This window comes from Urocampus carinirostris, chromosome 2 (genome assembly GCF_059441175.1).
Source record: "Urocampus carinirostris isolate Australia breed hairy pipefish chromosome 2, RoL_Ucar_1.0, whole genome shotgun sequence".
NCBI classification, from domain to species: Eukaryota; Metazoa; Chordata; class Actinopteri; order Syngnathiformes; family Syngnathidae; genus Urocampus; species Urocampus carinirostris.
Genome location: NC_142350.1, coordinates 41,476,469 through 41,498,678, shown reverse-complemented (window position 1 = coordinate 41,498,678; position 22,210 = coordinate 41,476,469). Strand labels below are relative to the sequence as shown.

Below are 22,210 nucleotides of genomic sequence, written 5' to 3'. Positions count from 1 at the left end.
GGTTAAAGATAAGAACCACAAAATGTTGGTTCCCTTCATGCGGTCTATGATTTTCGCCATGATTCTTGTCTACTTTTGTGAAACATGATTAGCTAATTAATCAATGGTCACGCTTAACCTGACCCTTCCCCATTTTTTGGGGTACCTTAAAGTGCAGTTTTTTAGCAACGAAACATAAATATTCTGCCTTCACAGCAGCGCTGGCAGGTGACCCTAATGAAATTCTAGCAGTGTAATTTGATTTACGACACGCTAATGCAGCCAGATATTAGAGAGGAAAAGCTCTGATATGGCTGCCTTCTGCTGCATTTAAAGCCTATCAGGAGCCTGATAAAGAGAATCATGTCCTTAGCTGCAGGACTGAGTTATTGTTAGAGATATTCATATTGATAGTAATTCTTCCCGGCGCAATCTAGTGCTTCTATTATATAAATATGGAGATAATGGTTAATTTAGGTGGCTGCACAGATTGCAGTGCCGTAAATTAAAGAATAATAAAGAAGCGCTGAGTGGTCCGTAAGAGAAGGGTGGAGGAATATTTGAGCAGGGATCATCATACATACATCATATGTATTGGTGGCTTTGTGGTTAAAAAGCAATGTCTTATGGCAGTGGTCGGCATCCCCTGGGCCGTGGGTCATTTGCTACTGGGCCTCACAGAATTGTATTTTGAAAAGTGACTCGATTTTTTTTTTTTTTGTCCATCGCACGTGACACGTGCCAAGGCCGCGACACCACACTACAGGTGATGCAGCTCGCTAAATTGAAATCCCAAGCTAGTGAAATGAGCAAATAACAAAGGTCTTTAGAATGTTTCCTTTAGAAGGGGATACGGTCCAACGAAGGGACAGAAGATAAACCTGCAGTCACTAAAAAAGGAAAGCTGCTTGGAACTGCAACCCATATGTCAACAAATCGGGTGAATGCAGGATATCAATATTTGTAGAAAATCAACTGCTTGAGACATTAAGTCTGCCGTTGTCCTGGATGAGATTCATGGCAGATTACCCCAAAATTACCACAACAGCACTGAAAATCCTGTCTCCATGTTTGACTTTGTATCTGCGTTAACCCTCGTTTTCTGCATTGAGGGCAACCAAGACCAAAATATGGAGCAGACTGGACATAAGTAGCACACTTCACGTATCATTGTCTCTCATAATCCCAAAATGGGAGTGTCTTGTTGCAGCCAAAAGTATTGTAGAATGTACACAATTGGCTTATTTTTATGATTATTGTTATTATTATTATTGCAGCACGGCAGCACAGTGATTAGCGCATTTGTGGCACAGTTCTGAGGTCATAAGATCAAACCTTCCTGTGTGGAGTTTGCATGTTCTGCTCGTGCTTGCATGGGTTTTCTCCCACATCCCAAAAACATGCATGTCAGGTTAATTGGCCGGTCCAAATTGTCCTTAGGCGTGAATGAGCGAGTGAATGGTCTGTCTCTGTGTGCCCTGCAACTGGCTGGCAACCAGTTCAGGGTGTCCCCTACCCACTGCCCGAAGATGGCTGGGATAGGCTCAAGCACCCCCGCGACCCTACTGGGGATAAGCAGTGCAGATCATAATTGGATGGATGGATGGATTAATAATATTATTATTGCTATTAATACTATTTTCATTATTGGGCAGGGTGCGACAAAGCAGACATTTAACTGGTCCGTGGTACATAAAAGACTGCTGACCACTGTTCTGTTACTTTGGATTTTTACTGGATGTTGCTGCCTCTGGTGCATGGAAGAATTGATTTGATTTCTTTTATCATAATTTTAGAGTGTGCGTGTGTGCTTGGATGTGCATGATTACCCATTTGTGTATGTGTGATGTTGGTACAGCAAGAAGTAGTCTGCGTGTAAGATTTAGAACTGCATGTTTACAAAGTGTGTTTAGGACTCTTGAGCTATGGCTAATAATAAAAATAGGCAATAACAGGGCCAACACAGAGGGACATGGCCTTTGCACCTCACTGCCCATCCCTTCATTCCCCTCTGCCTTCGTGCCACCTCGTTTTTCTCGCTCCTCTAAGTTATGGGCTGAATAACAGCACAACGATATTAAGATAACATTTTCTGATTGTTTGTCAGACAGGAGGCTCCTTCACCTCGCTTTCATCACGTCTACCGTGTTCATTAAATTGACAATTTGTATTTGCCCCTACAGCAGGATAAACAGGAGCTTATCTGATGGGCTCAGCAGTTTATTATTTATTTCATTATCTTCTCTTTCCACTCCTCTTGCTCCTCTTGGGAAAGAAGGTAAACATAAATCAGCCAAACCATCTCTGTTGTGTCACATTGTTTATATTGCATTCATGCAGCAGTCTGCTCCATGAGGTTACAACAGAGTGTAGACCCATTTGGGCCCTTCATATGGTTTTATGTTTGGTTCTTGTTGTCGTTTTTCTTTGTGATGAGGATTCTGGTTGTATTTAATGTGACCCTCTGTAAGGATAATTCTTGGACTTTCCCAGGAGAGCCAGTTCTTTTACAGGCGTATGTTTTCCTGTTTGATGCTGTGCCCAGCAATAGAGATGTGTTGTGCTTTACTTTTGCTAAACCAATATTTTATTTTAATAACTGAAAATCGAATTTAATTATCATTATCAGGACGAGCAGGGTTCGATATCTAAATCTAGATAGGTTTGGCTCATGACAAATAACAAACCTTGCATCCATGTTCCGGAAAGATAAGTGATTTGGTCAGCATTTATTATTTAGCCTTCACTTCAATCAAATAGGTTTTCCATTGGTCATGAAGATCATCTCTTAAGACACAAACCTAGGGTCCAAATTCAGTCAGCTACATTTTAAAGCAGGCATATCAAAGCCAGTTTGGCTCTTGGTATGGTTCCAGACTTAATATTCTCAAGTGGACCAAATCAGTCAAAAAAATGTAAACGGCAAATATTTAGCTTTGTTTTTCAGTTTTATGCTTTATCATTTAGCCTACCCTACAAATTCTAAACAGGAGAAAAAAGGGATATGTTCTACACAAAACAAATGTGTATACAAACAATGGAAAAACATGATTTTCATCATTTGGCATGGAATGTGTTCACAAATTGTTTATTTTAACAGCTAAATAAATGTAGCTTTAGATTTGGACCAACTCACCACACTAATCAAATTCAAGTGGTAGCTATAAAGAAAAAATATGCTTGCTTCAATTGTCAATCTCATTTGAAATGAAAAGAAATACAAAATTTTAGTTTTAGCAGTATATGGGCAATAACTTTAGATACTACTACCATGCTGGGCCTACTGAAGCTTGGGAAACATGTACTTAACAATATTGTCTTCAACATTAAATCATAAGACTTAAAAAGTGGTCGGCGGCGCCCTCTCTTGGCTGCGGCTGCATCGGGTCAGATGCAATCGACATTTCATTCTGTGTACATTGTTACACAGAATGACAATACAAGGAAATTATTATTACCAGCTCAGTAGCCTAGATGGTAAGGCGCCCGCTTTGAGACTGGGAGGTTCGGGTTCGCGCCCCGGCCGAGTCATTCCTAAGACTTAAAAAGTGGTCGGCGGCGCCCTCTCTTGGCTGCGGCTGCATCGGGTCAGATGCAATCGACATTTCGTTCTGTGTACATTGTTACACAGAATGACAATACAAGGAAATTATTATTATTATTATTATTATTATTATATAAATCTTATTTTTAATGATCTCTACAAACAAAGTTTGTTCCATCTCACCTTTTTGCCCTTATCGTTACATTCGTGCAGTTTACTTTCTGCAGCTGGCTCCTGAAAGTTGGCATATTTTTCCTTTAAAAGTGCATTCATTTCAGGTGTCAAATTCTGAGTAGCAAAACATTTAACAATGTCATTCAAGTGTATGTTCGTTATCTTTGAGCGCTGCTAGGTTTATTTTTTATTTGTCACAGAGAACACTTGCTCACAACGATAAGTAGTCCCAAACATACAGTAGGTATAACCTTTGCTGGACTTAAGCTCTTTAACATATTTACTGCCCACTAGCGGCAAGAAGTAACATTTTGTTTGTATTTATTTAAAAAAATCATAACTTTTGCAAGAAACAAGTTCAAGACTTACTTTTTTTGACATTTAAAGATTACCGCGGGCCAGATTAAATCATCGTGCCGGTGTTAGACATGCCTGATTTTAAGCTTACTCGGTCTATCAGGGCCACTGATTGAATCTTCATTCAGCTAATTTGGTCTGGATATAAAACAGCGGCTTGTCAAAGTGCGCAGTGAAGAAGCCTGAAACCTGAAAAGGAGGCAAAATAACAAAGAGGGGGAAATGAGAGGAATAAAAAAGGGAAGCATAGAGTTAACGATGGAGGGTGAGGGAGAGAGATGATGCAGTCGGGGCTAAAGATGATGATCCATCCTGACCCTAGTGAATGCTGTCATGTTCCTCCCTCTAGGTAATCTCTCTCACTCACTCTCTATTTTGCATGTGAAAATGCTCTCCTGACAGTTGCATATCAGATAAATTTTCTCCCCCTCTTTCCCTTTGCCAAATAAACAACAGCCTTCACTTTGAAGTTGTCTGTTTGTGTCAGTTGGGCTTCAGGCAAAAGTCGGCCCCTCATTTTTCTTTGTGTTGCCATGAAAGTGTTGGACATTTTTTCCACACAACAAATGGCCAACGTCCTATACGAATACTCAGTCTTAAAATGCCTTTATTTAAAAATATATTTCAGTATTTATTTTAATGGGATTGAATATTACATCAAATAGAGCATGCCCTTAGGATCAGTGCCATAATTTATTTCGACCCCAAACGGAAATCCCTATTAGTTTTTGTTTATGTATTTATTTATTTTTTTTTCTTTCAGTTTTCCTGAACAGAAATACAGTAACCGCTCATTTTCCTTGGGTTGCTTTCCAAGAAGATCTCGCCGTAGTCAAAACCTGCTAAGTAAAAACCCTTATTCATTTATTTATATTTTTAATACTCATTGAAGCCAAGTAACAGACAGGCGCAAGTGTTTTTTTTTTGGTTTTTTTTCAAACTTAATGTACATTCTATTTTACAAATAATTTGTGTACTGTTATATTATAACTTTAAACGTAATATTGCCACTCGATTGCAAAATGCATTGATTGAAGGACACGATCCACTTTAGTTCACAGGATACTTTGTCGCTATCATGTGGACGTTATAGAAAACAGAATGTACCTTCTAGTCGGCAACCCAAAATGTTAAAAGAGCCACATTGGACCAAAAAAAAAAAACAAATCAAATATGTCTGGAGTCTTATGAAGGCCTTATAAGAAAATAAACACATACTGTATCCATCTTCTGTCTTTCTACAGAAACCATATATTTTTCCATCATCAAACACCTTCGAAAAAGCGCCATGGAGCCACTAGGTAGTGCCAAATAACCGCATGTAGCTACAGAGCAAGTTTAGCGTAAAATAGAAATTATCTTTCTCTGCCTTTTGATGCTTTTGTGGCAGAACACAATGCATGCTGACAATCTGCACAGTAGCTAAACCGTGATATAGCAAGGGATTACTGTATTAATTTGGTGAGGTTGTTAGCAAATGTATGGTGCATATTTACAGGTATACCTCCTGAAAAATATACTACATCCAGCTATTCGGACCAGTGTGGCTCTGTGATATTTTGACAGTAGCATACTGTGGTATATGGTAATGACTGACAGCATACACATGGAAGCATGCACATTTCGGAGTGTACAGGCAAGAAGCCCACCAGGGTCTTTGAATAAATATGCACCGCATGTCAATCATGTCACCTCACTGCCTGATCTGTGGGGAAAAGAGTGAAAAGCAGAGTTAAAAACACTGAAAACGGAATTACTTCCATTAAATAAGTACTGTATTTTCTGAACTTAAAGGTGCACCAGATTATGAGGCACATCTCCAAAAATGAGTATGTTGTGTTATGTTTTCATACATAAGGCGCAGCGGATTTTAGGCCACATGAAATTTAAAAAAAGTAAGCTTTATGAAAAAAAAAAGTTAATTTGAGCGTGTCTAAAACAAAGTGCATACTAAATGAGCAGTGATCATGACTTTAAGCCAGGAGATGGCAGCAGAAAGTAACACATTTTCAAATTCCGGACAGCACCTTTAAAAAAACAACAACAATAAATAATTGATATTCAAAACAATGTTCATATTCACATACGCATCATGCGTGTGAGTATATATATTCATCTATGTTACCAGAAAACAACTAAAAATATAGTTACATAGGAAATACAATAATTTAAAGAAGCAACATTTTCTGCAACTGCACCAGAAATTTAGACTATTATTTTTTCCATCTATCTACTTCATCTAGGGCAGACATACTCTTAGTTGTCTTTTGATCAATTAACCAAGTTCAAATCTGCTTTTTGCCGTAACCCTCCTTAACATCTAGTCTTACCTGCCGACTCGATTTTTCATATTCTACCCGCTTTCTTTCAACTAGTTTTGCTTGGTGCGTGGCTTTTACAGTGTTGATGTGTATGTGAGACTGTGAGACTGTGAATCGTGACATAACTGGATATGCAGGGACAAGATCAAAGCACTCCATCTGATCCCGCGAAAAAAAACCAGATTCACCCTTCCCTCATCCTTACAAACCACCCACTGATGTAAGTGCTGGAATTGCGCGTACCTTCTTTTTTTCTAGTGTGTTGCTTTGGCTCTCGTTTTTTCTCTATTTTAGCACTGTCCGGCCCCGAGCGCACACCTACCTCAGTTTGTGGTTAGGCGGCATAACAAGCAATGTTTAGCTTGTAAAGCAAGAGTGTCCGTCATGTTGCTTACAATAGAAGATGGCATATCCTCACTCTTCTTATTTACCTTTTTCATTGTGGCACGAGCAACAAACAGTACTATAAATTCTGTAGTGAGTCACCAAATGTAAACGCAAATACGCACCTATCGGTCAAACTATGTTTTTCGAAAATCTTATGTTGAAAGAAATAAGGCTTTATCTTAAACATGTGAGGTCACAGCTGACAGTTTACAGTTTATCCTTCAATTCATGTAAATGAGCTTAAAGTGTCCAATATAGACATCTATATTCGATCCGAACATATCGTTATGGATTATAAGGACTCAACATCTAGGCCTTCAGTTCCAATCTGAATTAGGGATAAGTCGTTCGCGAACAAACCGGCTCTATGAGGCGGCTCTTTGAAGTGAAAAGTTCTCTTTTATTTGTGAGGACTCTGTTGGAGAGGTGATTTTGGGGCACCCGGGCCCCCGACTTGGGCCCCTGCCACGGCCCCGGTTCTTTGGGTCTGGCAGCGCTGGACACCGCCACTGCAGAGTACAGTCTGCTCAGGGAGCCAGCAATGCGGAGTGCGCGAGAAAGGGGCAAAGGACGCAAAGGGCGGCGGACTTGTGCCAAGAGATAAAGACCAACAATGACGGGTGGATAATAATAAATGAAAAAAGAAGTCAGCAAGAAAGAAACTTGGCATCATTCCAACATAACAACCCGTACAGAAATTCAGATCGGGCTTGAGGTCAAGCTTAACATCTTAACTTTAAAGTGGGAGACAAAACTTGCGAAAGCCTTGCTCGCTTCGGTTTTAAGAGTGTCAACTTGCATTTACAGGGCATAATCACCATTTAGTTTTAAGAAATGTAAAGACCCCAAGTTATTTTTATTTCTTGGCATTTTTTTGCCAGGGCAAAGGCTCGTGACCCACTAAAAATGGGTCCACAAGCCACTTTTGGGTTCCGAGCCACCAGTCGAGAAACACTGCTCTCGAGGGCTTTCATACGCCAACTTGAATCTGATTGGCTGAGCCTACAGATTTTTTTTAATACAGATGTTACTGGACGCGGCCTTCAGGATTTTTTGTGGAAACCTCAGAGTATATTTCATCAGCTAATGGCTAAATATAAGCAGGATTTGGTAAATGAATGCAGGAATTGGTAAATGAAAGCACACATCTGGAAGCAGTGCAACCAGGGAGAAGCAATGACAGGAAGCTGACAGACAATTTATAATTTTTTTAGTAAGCGTTGCTCGACAATATACAATTAAGATCACATTGTTTAGATCTCACGACACACCACTAGATTATATAGATTTGTGATGTAGTAATGGCACATATTGTTTTTAAGCTACTCAACCCCCACCACTTAGAACTCCTAGTTCTTTTGTTTTACATGTCTTACTTGGTCGCCCACCCTCCCCCTTCCAATAAGGAAGACGTGGAGTTTGAATTATTGATTCAGACACTTTCTACATGCTGCGTGGAGTCATTATTCCTTCAGGTGAGTATCATGCGGCTCGCTATGAAACGGATACCATGGGAATCAAACGACACAAATAGGACTTAAAGTCAGCTACCTTTTCTAAGATAAGATGGCCTTTGCTAAATGACAAATGCCCCGCCAAACCTGACTTTATTTGTTAATGACTCACACAATAGTCATTCTACGCTAAATCATCACCATTAAAATGAATTATTATACTTACCAGTGTGTTTTTGCAGAGATGTAGTGTGCACTGCTTTGATGTTCAAATATTGGGTCTCACAATAATAACAATAATAACATAAGTAATATAAAAATAATAATAAGCTCAAATGCACTGGGTAAACACTAAACCACTGGGGATCTATATGATTCAGGAGATCTGATATCATTATCATACTATTTTTACTCAATACCTTGTTGTAAATTGTTGTTTTGGCTGAACTATTTACCATAATTCTCCATTACAATGGTTTACAACATGGGACTGTGAGTAATATAGTGTGATCATGAGATTAAATCTAATGCCTTTTCCTTTGTTATTTTAGTATCCTAGTTGTTAAGATTTGGCACTCTCACTACAGCAATCCGGGTTAGATTCCCGTTGCATCAAATGATGGGCAGATGAGGTCTGCAATATGTTTTGACTTATTAATCATTGCCCAATTAAGGTGATATAAGGTTAAGTCAAGTCATGCTTATTGTATAGCCCTTTATTAACAAGGAGTCTCAAAGGGCTGCACAGACCACCAATTAATATTACACCATCTCCTGATCTAAAACCTACACGAGGGCAAGAAAAAACTCAAAACCTTAACATGAGGTAAATGAAGAAACCTTGAGAAGGGACCGCACATGAGGTAATTCCCCTTCCAGGATGACCAGGCTGCCATGGATGTTGCCCGTTTAACGCACATCAAAACAGTAATCCCTTGCTGTATTGGTCCCGGTTTTCTTATTGCGGTTTTGCTACTTTGCAGATTTTCATAGTGCATTGTGTTCTGCATTCTGATTGGCTAAAGAGTTGCTCCGCCCATTTTCTGCATGTGACTGTCAACAATGACATTGCAGTCTGAGTTGTACACATGCATGTTTGACAAATTTACATTATGAATTTGCAAAGAATTTTCATTTTTAAGTTTTTCTAAAAGCCATCATGTCCGTAAAATGCCACAAAAAGCCCCAAAATGCGGAGAAATTTGCTTTCTATTGCCAAGGTAGCTGGACTTCTCGACCCTGCATGTTTGTTCTGGAGCTGCATGTAGGTCTTTGGTGCTCCCTAGTAGCTCCCTGACGCTTTTTTAAAAGTCTTTGATAATGGATAAATATGTTCGGGTTTATTTTGTAGTATTTCTAATGTTAGCGGCAAAATATTATGTCAAGTTAAGTGGATTGTGTCCTCTATCCATACAGTTGTACTATAAAAAATATATATATATATTTTTAGAATGATAAATTCATGGTACGTAAGTTATTCGTAAAAAAAGAAAAGAAAAAAAATGTTTATAAAGTATGGTACTTTTATTTGCTAAACAAGTATTTGAACCTGTATATTGGGTTTGTTCTTGAGTAATAAATAAATAAGTCATGGATTCTACTTCCCAGGTTTTGACTATCAAAGGGCGGCAAAAGCAAGAATTACCTTTTACACGGATAAATAAGGTGTAAGCAAAAAACGAGACACATTTTTCATCTTTCTGTGCGACCGGGTACCAAACGACTGATGGCCTGGTACCGGTCCTCGGCCCTGTGGTTGCCAAACACTGATATACGGTATGATGCCATCCAATTTAAACACATCAACAATAATTTGAATTCAGTTTAGAAAAAAAAAAAAATCCATGTTATGTGTATGAGTGGATGCCAATTTACATTTTTTTATATTTCCTGATCTTTAAATAAGCTTCTGCAAAGCAAATAATGAATTGGAGGCACACTTTTTCATTTATGGAAATGAAATTGAGCAGTGAATCTAGACAGGTCTTTATAAAATTATAGAATCCATATGACTGTCTAAACGGAGTCTAGAAGCACGAGGGATGCTTTGATACAAAAGCCTCTAGAGGGGTGCTGAGTAAAATGTTGATAACTGTTCATTTAACCTTTGCTAAGTGGTTAGGGATGCTGAATAGGTGAACTTTATTCTCCCAACAGCCAACCCTCAGTCGTTTGTATGTGTGTGTGTGTGTACTCTAACAGAATTTCTTTAGTCCTCTGGGCCCTGGTGCAACGCAAAGAATAAATGGTGGAGGTGGCAGGCCAGGACAGAAAAATCAATGCCTGCTTACACAGACATGACATACCAGTAGCCAACTGCCCTCTTGTGTGTGCATGTGAGTGTGCTTTCTTGTGGGTAGTGTGTGCGTGTACGTTTCAGTGTAGACATACGTATGAGAGGCCGTTTAAGAAATAAATCATACATGCATTCACATTTAACATCATACTCCTACACATGCACAACTATACCATCATAGAGACACAGTCATACCCAAGAACAAACACAAATATACTACTATACTTCATCTCTTACACATAGTACTATAAGCTCATACACACACTACTATGCTGTCACAAACATACTTCCACACACACTATTTGATAGCACTGGTCCTCAACTGGTCTGACTCCATGACCCATTCATTCACCCTAATGACAAGCTGCGACCCAAATCCCAAAAAGTATTCCACTTCTCAAATGTATCCAATGAAAGGATTGTGCAGTTTGGAGCACAGGTAGTCGAATATATTCACCTTTTTAAAAACAAAAAAAGAAAGGTACCGTATATACCTGCATACAAGCCTACACCGCAGATAAGTGTCCCCTAAATCTGCTTTAAAATAGACACGTACAAAAAAGAAATCAAAAGATAAATAAAGAGTGGACTTAAACATTGACACGTATTTAATGATTCCATTACAAATGTTAATATACAGTTAAAGAGCTTAAAATGTAACATTTTTAAACCATTTACTCAATTGCGTCCCTAGTGAGGATAACCGGTGCAGAAAATGGACGGACTTTACCATCCATCAGCGCTTCAATCACAGACGCTCAAACATCACTTTCGTATTTTGCAACTTTATCCTTCGTAGACCCACTTTTTTCTACTTTTACTTCTTTGTATCGCTCACTTTTTTGGGACCCATTATTATGGGCAACAAAAGGAAATAAAAACAACAAATTTGCAAAAAACACGCCCATTGACCCAACAGGTAGAGCATTATCACACCTACTGCTAAGTAGTGTAAGTGGCCCCCGTTTTTTCTTCTTCTGCTTAGCATTATTTTTCCAAGCAAAGGACCCGACACACTTTCAAACTTTCACACAAACTACTATAAACATATACACAAGCTACTACTCTCATACACAGTATTATACCCTCTCACACGCTAATATTTTTTCTCACACATCGTCAAAATTTCTATTAATGTAGGGTTTTTTTCCACACTTAGTTTACTGATCACCTAACCTGTCTGTGTTGTTTTACTTTTGGTACTTTTGGTAACCATGGCGATGCACACTGATCTGTGGGTAGCCCAATCACTAAACGGGTATGTAAAGTAATCTTTCTGTTAGACCAAACTAATTTACTGTTTAATACTCATCTCATCTCATTAGCTGTACCGCTTATCCTTATTAGGGTCGCGGGTGGGCTGTAGCCCATCCCAGCCATCTCCGGGCAGTGGGCAGGGGACACCCTGAACTGGTTGCCAGCCAATCGCAGGGCACACGCGGACAGACAACTCACTCGCTCAGTCACACCTAGGGACAATTTGGACCGGCCAATTTACCTGAAATGCATGTTTTTGGAATGTGGGAGGAAACCGGTTTAATACTGAACATTATAATTGTTCATGTATAAGATTATACTAGCATTGTGAGAGAGTATATTAGTGTGTGGATGAAAGTATAGTAGCATCTGTGTTAAAGTGGTAAATGTAAGGGAGCATAGTAGTTTGTGTGTGACCGCACAGAGGTGTGTGTATAAGGATATAATAATATGTGTATGAGAGCATAGGAATATATGTGAGAGAGTATAGACGTTTGTGATAAAAGTATAGTAGTATGTGTGAAAATATATAGTACGGTGAATAAGAGTATAGTATTATGTATATGAGGGTATATTAGTGTTAATGCATGGTTGTGACTGTGTCTGCATGATAGTGTAGTGGTGCTTGTGTAAGAGTATGATGTTACCTGTGTGAGCAAATATGACTCCGTATTTTCCAAAAAATGCATAAATAAGAAGAAAAACACATGTAAGCCGCACCTATAGTCTAAAGCTTATTTGTGGGGGAAATGTATTTGATAAAATCCAACAACAAAATAGACTGAACATGTCATCTTGAAACACAATTGAAAATAAAATCAAATAAAGAACAACAGTTTGAATAAGTGTACGGTAGCCTAGACAAACATTCCATGATTGGCATGCCTAAGGTCAGTAACAACGTAACATGTGAGGAAATATTCAGACAACTCTAGCATAAAGAGCATGCTTGCCAAACTATCATTTTCACTCCAGATCATTAAATCCAATTAAATCTTCATCTTTGATGTAACTTTTCACGGTAAACAACTCCCCCAACTCAGGAGATAGACAGTAATCCACTCCCTCCTCTACGTCACTTACGTCAGACTTATAATCACCTCCGCTATTCACTAACTCCAAACTCTTTTTACTCCTCCTTCAGCTTCACATTTAGCTATTTGCAGCTTGGAATATGATTTTCTTTTCAGTGCCATTTTTGTTCAGTTGTTTTTATAAATTACCGGCAATGTTCAAATTATCAACAGAAAGCCTAGAGCTCCTTGCAGTTTAGTGTTAAAATAAAATATATAAGAGTATAAGTGGCACCCCAAGCCAAACTATGAAGAAACTGATACTTATAGTCTAAAAAATACAAAAAGTGTGCAATCAAAACACACTGTTTTGTGTAACGACAAGTACATTTACCCAGTAACCCCCAGTCCCTTTCTCACAGCAGTTTCATATATTTTAATGTCAATTCTGGAATCAGTAAATAATTTTCTGCTCTTCCTCTGGTCCATTCTTTCTTCCATCCCAACCCTTCCTATATTCTGCAGGAAGTTCGAGTGCAAGTTGTGCGAGCGCTCTTTCAGTGAAAAATGGGCCCTAAACAACCACCTGAAACTGCACAGTGGGGAGAAACCCTATAAGTGCTCCTGGCCATCCTGCCACTACGCCTTCCTAAATGTGTCGGCAATGAAGGACCATTATCGTACACACACTGGTAAGAAATCTTCTCGTTTTATACTAATATGATTTACTCATTTAGTTTGTGAAAATAAGTTGATTCTAAATGAAAAGTTGGAATATTTGTTTTATTTTTTTATGTATTTATTTATTTATGTATTATTATTTTCTTTTTACTGAAACCTGTTTCACAGTTCCCTAAAGGTAAGTGTGTATTATGTGTTGCCTCCTGTTGGTAAAAACAAACTACATTCATAATTGAATCTAAATAAAAAGCAAAAAAAAACATATATCATATATATATATTTTTTATATATTCGTGGTTTGAGAAGTGTTTATGAACTTGAAATAGCATTTACTGTGAATTTCCCTGCGGGGATGAATAAAGTATCTATCTATCTATCTATCTATCTATCTATCTATCTATCTATCTATCTATCTATCTATCTATCTATCTATCTATCTATCTATCTATCTATCTATCTATCTATCTATCTTACTTCACCTAGAGTAGGGGCAGCAACCTGCGGCCCTTTAGCACCCTGGAGCTTTTTCGGTCATGCTGGAAATTGAAAAAATTGTATGTATTTATTTTGTGAATCCCCTTATGGTTTTAATTTGAAAATAGGTTCACATAACTCTACATTTTTTGCGGCTCACCAAAATAATTGTGTCTTCATTTTATTCAGTCCATTATGGCCAACATTTTCGGATGCCAAACCTTGACCTAGAGTAAGTTGGCATCATTAATCGGCATCTTGCTGCTTCGTTTACCCAAAAACCAAAGTATTTGTGAAAGGCTTGGCAAATACAATTGAAAAAAATGTGCGGTTTTGTCGCTTTGAATTTCTGTAGTTTATTTTATTTGCTCGTTCAGCAATAGTTTTCAGTAGCACAGCACGATACAACTACATCTATTGGTCAAATAATACAAAATATCCTTTTAAAGAATTGAACAGATTTATTGGGGGAAACCACTTTCGACTGGCTGATTATTGGCTTTATTACTTGGCCATATGTATTTGTTATCTTCAAACATAAATCCGAAGCAATGCCCGAGAGGGTTTAACCTCCCAAATATGTCGGTGCTTGCAATCCAAAGCATATACTGTAATTGAGAATGTTGATTTAAAAGGCTGAAAAAAGACCAACTTTTGTTTTTTTTTCTTTCTTTTTTTCCTAACATGTGGCCAGATACAGTTTGTAAACATGCAAATGTGCCCGTGTCTTCGTTATCTGCCTGCATTTCATGTTAGCTTATGACATGTTGACTATCAAAAATACAATCAAAACATTACAGATTCTGATTAAATATCTACCTTTTATAATATTGCACAGGAAAAAAAGCCAAAGTGGTTGTTGCATTTGGATGATGTTGTTGAACATTGAAGTAGAGTTTGCAAGATAAAGTATAGCTGTGTTACACCAGTTCTAAATTATTTTGCATATTATGAATACAAATAATAACAAATTGTTTGAAATAAGGTGAAATTTAAATGCAATCAAATCTGATTACTCGACCCATTATCCATGATATTCATAAAGAAAATAAACCCATCAATCCATTTACATTAATTCCAAAACTGTCACGACTGGCACTAGAAGGGGACCCAAATGCGTAACGTTTCACACAATGCTTTTGTAGGGGTCGGGGAAGTCAGGGCAAAAGGAAAAAGACAGCAATCTGGTGCTCGTTGGGCAGGGGGAGCGGTAAGCCCACGCGAACGAAGCGTGGTCGGAGATCGGAACAAGTCGGATAGCCGCGACGAGCGGGAAGCCAGGGATCCATACAGGAAACAGAATCGGGCAGGATACAAGTAGCCAGGACAGGAGAACGGAGCTTGGATTGGGGATCGATACAGGAAACAGAATCAGGATACGGGTATCCGGAACAGGAGAACGGAGATTGGATCGGGCATCGACACAGGAAACAGGTGGGGATCAAAACGGGAGACAGAATCAAAAGTGCTTGCCTTGCATGCCCTGAGGTTCGCAGACGGACAGACTAGGAGTGAACAAGAATGACGTGTTTTAATAGGAGGAGGACTAATTAGGGAACAAGTGGCAGCTGGGGCTGAACGAGTGAGCGCAGGTGAGGGTAATTGGCAAATCGTGACATAAACAGCCTTTCCTAGCAATGGCATACGTACAAAAGATATACAAACACAAATTAAAAGAACAATAATTCAAAAACAACAATTTTGCCTTTACACAAGATTGTTTGTATTAGTGTTTTCAAGCAATTCTGCTTTAAATCAAATATAACTTTAACTTTGTCAGCACCACACTATTTAAAAATATTGATTTGTAACCCTATTATTACAATTATTAAAGTCTACACTCAAGACTAGTATTTTAGTCTACGGCTGTTTTATCTTAAATCAAGACTGTGTCTTTGTTCATTAGTTAATAAACCGCTCCATTTGATCACATTGGATTTTCATGTCGGTAAATGTTTGCCACTTCTGGTTCATTCAAGCACATATATATATATATATAAATATATATATATATATATATATATATATATATATATATATATATATATATATATATATATATATATATTCTGGAGACACATCCGTGCTTTAAAACAAAAAACAGAGTGTGTGATAGCAATTACCATTTTCTAATGTCAAAATGTCGGCATGTATGTAAGGAAGAAAAGCAAGAAAAGGAAAAACAAGTAAATACAGTAGCTCGGTGAAAAAAAGGAACAAAATAATTATAAACATTAAAGAAAAATGAAAAAAGCAAAAACTCAACAACACAGAATTACTGCAAAAAATGCATTCTGACCAATCACAAGAGGAATAAAGCATTTCTTATTCGTTGGGGAGCCGGCTTCCATCGTTCACTTCCAAAAGCCGCCTCATAGAGCCGTTTCGTTCGTGAACGAATCATTACTATCGAACAAGGTAGCTCAAAAAAGATAAACTGTGTAGTTTACTTCTGCATCTGACCACGAGTATTTGTATTTAAGCAATTAAGAAGTCAATTTTTCCTCCTAAGTCGCCTTTAATTGATACTTCAATAGTGCTGCAGCTCGCCCCAAACGGCCTTCTTTAATAATGTTCCATATGTGGCCGTTTAAGTCACTGACAGACGCAGGCGCAGCCAGCGGCCTGACAGCCTGACTGAATGCTTGCAGGAGAGCTTTCCATCCGTCACAGGTGCCCGCTGCGTGAGAGAGATTTACTGGATGTGATTTTAAATGTGCTTCAACAGTGATGGAATGACAAGGCGCACCTTCTGCATAATTAGACTTTTCTTTTTCATTTGTATCCAGCACTCATCATTTCCCATTATGTTTTCCGCATTGCTGTCACCCGGTTGTTGTAAGGCGCGCGTGGTCATTGTCGCTGTGTGCGCACGTAGGCGTAATCGACAGCAACGAATTGTCACAAATTTCAATACTTCAAATTGGAAAAAAAGTTATTTTGGAGAATAAATATTCAAGTAATGCACTCAACGGACTTTGACTAATGGTGTGCGATAATATATTCATAGTTATTATGTTCCTCCTTGTCATGAGTGGACCCCTTGAAAATATTTGAAGAATGCCATAAAACACTCTGGTATGACAAAGTTAAACCGGCATTGTAATAATTGTTTCTATATACATGAGAATTGTATTATTTACATTTTCCATTTGAAATACAGATTGGATTTTTGTAATGGAGTATGTTCCTAATTAATTTGTAATCATATCTACAGTAATTTGATTTCCTATTTCAAGAAGAACTGTGTGTCTGATATCTTTACATTCAACTTTGACCTAGTGCAGTGGTGGGCTGTTAGGGCCTGCAAGGCCTTCTCTGCTGGCCTACAAAAACATCAGAATCATCCACCCATCCATTCATTATCTGCACCGCTTATCCACAGTTGGGTCGCGGGGGTGCTGGAGCCTATCCCAGCCATCTTCGGGCAGTGAGCAGGGGACACACTGAACTGGTTGCCAGCCAGTCGCAGGGCACACAGAGACATACGACTCACTCACAATTCACTCGCTCAATTACCCTGACAGGCATGTTTTTAGAATGTGGGAGGAAACCGGAGCGCCCAGAGGAACCAACTCAGGCACGGAGCGAACACGCAAACTTAGCACAGGAAGGCTGGTAGCTGGTTTTGAACCCATGACCTCACAACTGTGCCACAGACGCACTAACCTCTCAGCCGCCGTGCTGCCTATCTGAATCATGTGATGTTAAATATGTTTTGTCCCTCAATTCTTATCAAATAGTTCCAAATTGTCCGTCAGGTTCATTTGATTGCTTTTCCACTGCTTCCAAATGTGTGCTTTCATATTTATACATTTAACCAATCACATTTCAGCAATTACTTGTTGCCGGGTTAAGATTTACCAGGAGGCGTCCACAATAAGCTCAACAGGCCCTTAGGCAGAAAATAAATGTTTTGAATTGGCAACACCGAAAGCATAAAGAAACGTCAGCTAGGGAGTGGCAAAAAGAGAAACATCTCGGACAGTACCCAGAAAGGGAGAATTGAATCTTTGTGTGGTTTGAAGCCCAGAGACAAAATAGATATGGAGTGTCTTGGCTAGGTGCTCATTTGCACGCTTTTCCTACGGTTTTTGCAATGGCAAGGTTGCACAAGCCAAGAATATGAATGCTTCATTGCTTTCACAGTTTTTTTTATTATGTTGCTATGTTAAAGCAGTTTAAGAGCATCAGCTTCAATACACGAATATACAGTAAAGTCTAACTAGATAGTTACTTTCAGAGTCAAACACTACTTTTGGGTGTCAGGAGCGGGATGACGCACTACACAAAAACAGCGATGACATAATGGAGGTGCCGTATCCGAATCATCCTTCCATCCATCCATCCATCCATCCATATGCACCGCTTATCCTCGTTAGGGTCGCCGGGGTGCTGGAGCCCATCTCAGCTGTCTTCGGGCAGTGGGCAGGGGACACCTTGAACGTCTTGCCAGCCAGTCGCAGGGCACACGAAAACAAATAACTTACTCGCTCATTCACACCTAGGGACAATTTGAACCGGCCAATTAACCCGACATGCATATTTTTGGAATGTGGAAGGAAACCTGAGTGCCCGGAGGAAACTGACGCAAGCACGTGGAGAATATGCAAACTCCACACAGGAGGTTTGATCTCATGACCTCAGAACTGTGCCGCACACGTGCTAACCACTGCGCCGCCGTGCTGCTATCCGAATCATATTAGACATATTTTCCTGCTACTGGTAACCATGGAAACCTGTTTCATGTTGGGTCAAAACCTAACTCAAAAAATGGCCAGGAGAGGGATGTACGCTGCCAGGCTGTACTTGCCCGAGACACACCACAGGAATTGGTGCTCCAATGATCCAGGCCGCTAACTGTAAATCTGGGAATAAACTAATAACTGTAACTAATAACTTTATTTCAGTAGCGCGCCCACCACTATGTATTTCTTTGTGTATCCCATGTAGTGTAATTCCACAGTTCCTAAACCGTGATCACCCTATTGTTTATCCTAAAAGATAAACACTTAAGCCCCTCCAGCTCTCCTTTACTGCCCTAAACTGCATGAATTGTTCCTTTCTGATTTGTGTATGTTTGTTATAAATCACTTTTTCCCCACACTCCAGTCTCATCTGAAAGATTGGGTGGGGGGCAGGGAGGGGAGTTCTGTGGTCTTCAGCCGCCAGGGTCATTTGTAACCGCTGATGAATGAACAACACAAATAAATAAATAAGTGTGCTGCATCTTACCCACCCCACTTTTTTTCCCGGGCGCTTGGGTATTGCAGGGAAAGGGGATCTGCGGTGAGGGGGGATGTGTTAGGGGTTGAACGCAGTGACAGGGCTACAATTGATTTCCTCATTGCCTCAGTTTGTCGCTTAATCTGGCGGTACGCTGATAAATCTTCGCACTTTGTCAATTAATTTCTATGAAAAATGAGAGCCGAAACGGCGACCGCATCAATACAACATCGGATTCTGTGTCAAAAATTAAGCAGTAAAAGTAATTGCCCTCCCGTCCTTTCCTGTTAAAACATAACTAATGAGAGAGGCAATTATAGCATGCAGACTCCTCCGGGGTTGAAACAAACACACATATAATGGAACATGTATGCTAAAAACACACCTACACACACACTTACACTTTGGGAAATGTTGCACAGTTTGGACTTAAATATATTATTGTTTTGCATTACGGTACTTTTAATTCATATATAGTGCAAGGTGCTCGTAAAAAATAAATTGACTTCTTTCTGTTAATTTACCGAAGTTACTCAGAGAAGGTAATATATTTCGTTGTTGGACTCGTAAGGGTCTTGAAAGCTTCCCCAAGAGTTTTGAAGTGTCGAAAGTGCTTTATTATCCAAGAAATTTAAGACACTTCAACTCTTGAATCAAAATGACAGGCCAAGCCAAAAACAGTAATCCCTTACTATATGGTGTTTTACTTTCTGTGGTTTTGATCGTGCATTGTGTTCTGTAACAAACACACAGCAAATGCTGTTATGGGGCCAGGTTGCCAGGGGCTGTTTGTGTGTGTGTGTGTGTGTGTGTGTGTGTGTGTGTGTGTGTGTGTGTGTGTGTGTGTGTGTGTGTGTGTGTGTGTGTGTGTGTGTGTGTGTGTGTGTGTGTGTGTGTGTGTGTGTGTGTGTGAATGCTGTCAGTCAAACACCATGGCAGGAGCACAAGTCAAAGTGGCCACCAAAAACAAACTGCAAGATCACAATGACGCAGCACTGGTGAGCTATTTTCAGATCAGGTCTGTGGGCACCGCCGGGTCCCTAGGGGGCACCCAGATGCCCGCGGGCACCACGTTGGTGAGCGTGGAGTAGATTATTACAGCAGTAGAAATTAAACTTTTAAAGGTTAGTGGATCCACCTTGCATATAGCTTTCAGTGAATTTTTGCCATATGTTAAACGTGTTTTATCAGCTTGACCATGGGTATTAAAGACGTGTTGGATGCATTTGCTTCCTCATACGTCACAGAAGTTATATTTTTATCTATCTATCTACCCTGGTCATATCCCTCAAGAGGGGTGACCGACAGCAAAAACAAACACACACACAAAAACAAAGAAAAGGAAAATGTAGCATAAATAACAAAAAAAATTGACTATGGCCAACCCAAATGCCCAAACACTCAAACAAGTTAAGCACCTCGGCACCCAAGTTGGTCATGCTTTCGTCCCTCCAGATGAAACGGGACACAAGAAAGTGGCCATGTCATTTGGGTGAGGGTGACACAACACACTTTTCTCTTCAACAGCAGGCCCCGACAGCTTTCACTGTTACATCATACAGGTGCTCTGCCCATCCTTTAGAACTATCTCTACTCTCTTAGAAAGGTAAATATTACCGTACATTATTTTGCAGGAAGTACAGTTAGGTGCCGAGGTGCTTAACTTGTTTGGGTATTTGGGTTGGCCATGGTCAAATTTTTTGTGTTTTTTTTTATTTCGGTTTCGTTTTTTGTTTTTGTTTTTGTGTGTTTGTCTTGCTGTCGGTCACCCCTCTCGAGGGATATAACCAGGGTAGATAGAGAGACAGTTCCTGTTCAGAAAATGTAAGACTAAAGAAATACATTAGTATCTGAAATATAATTATTCACTTTTTGCACACACATAAGTAGTCTTAAGGCAAGACCCCTCATTATATCCCTGCTTATCTATCGCCTGAGAAGGGATGTACTTGCCCAAGACACACCACAGGAGGTGGTGCCTCGACGACTCGTGTTGTTAAGGGATCCTACTTCTCAACATATTTTTACGAATGTATTTTATTCATTAAAACATTGAAAGATACTTAATAACAAAGGTTCATTTTTATCAGGGCTTATTTTATTAGGGGCCCAACCTCACCAAGACCCAGGCTCCGGAAGCCACCGAGTTTGAGACCTCATGGTGTGTACTCATGTAGCACTTTTATCTATACCATGTAGTACTAAAAGCGCTTTACATAAGCTTTCATCCACACACAAGTGGAAGGCTGTTACCATGCAAGACGCAGCCACGTCTACTGACAGAAAATCGCTTTTCAGTGTCTTGCTCAAGGGAACCTCAACGTAGGTGGAGAATCAAAACCACATCTTTCAGTTTGGAGACTGACTTTTCTTGCTTTTCATGGTGTTATATTGTCTTGAAATAAAAATGTACTTAGGGCCGGGTGGACATTATAAATGTCACTGCTGAGTTAAAGTAAGCGAGTGTCTACAACTCTAAAAGTTTCTGGTACCAGCCTATCACTCTTATGCTGCACTACCTCGCCTTTTTGGCCACCCGAGAGTGTTCCACCACAGATCAGCAGATGAAAAGCACACGAGTAATTTATTGCCAATGTTTTCTCCTCAAGAATGCTCAAGAATAATTGTGGCGACCGCAGCTAGGCATAAGGATCGATGGATATGGATTTTTCTGTGGTGTGGTCTTGTAGCGCTGGGTGTAATGAGAGATGGAGAGAGGGAAAGGGCTATACGAGTGACCAGCACCGTATTTCTCATATAAAGTCAAGGTCTAAGAGTTGAACAGGCCACCAATACTGGAGTCTACAGTCATAAAATAGGAAAACAAACCTAAGGTAACCTTTATATACATTGTACTGGAATATTCAATACTCATACAGTACAACTCATTTGACATATTATTATTTTTATTCAAAAATATCCTGATCCTCACCTACTGGAGGACATCAGGTCTACACAGCCCCTTGATATTTTTAAGAGCAGGTTCAATACCTACTTTTTTAATATGGGTTTTAATTGATCATTTTTATTTAGATTGATTTTTTTTT

At 39.3% G+C, this 22,210-nt stretch overlaps 1 protein-coding gene across 1 annotated transcript in view; it reads left to right on the top strand.

Moving 5' to 3' along the window:
* Positions 1–22,210, top strand: part of LOC148371906 (zinc finger protein 407-like) — a 208,200-nt gene that overhangs the window by 105,944 nt on the left and 80,046 nt on the right. The window contains exon 6 of the mRNA XM_088326522.1: positions 13,308–13,474. Within this exon, the coding sequence (XP_088182648.1) occupies positions 13,308–13,474 (167 nt within the window). The remainder of the gene's footprint in view (positions 1–13,307; positions 13,475–22,210) is intronic.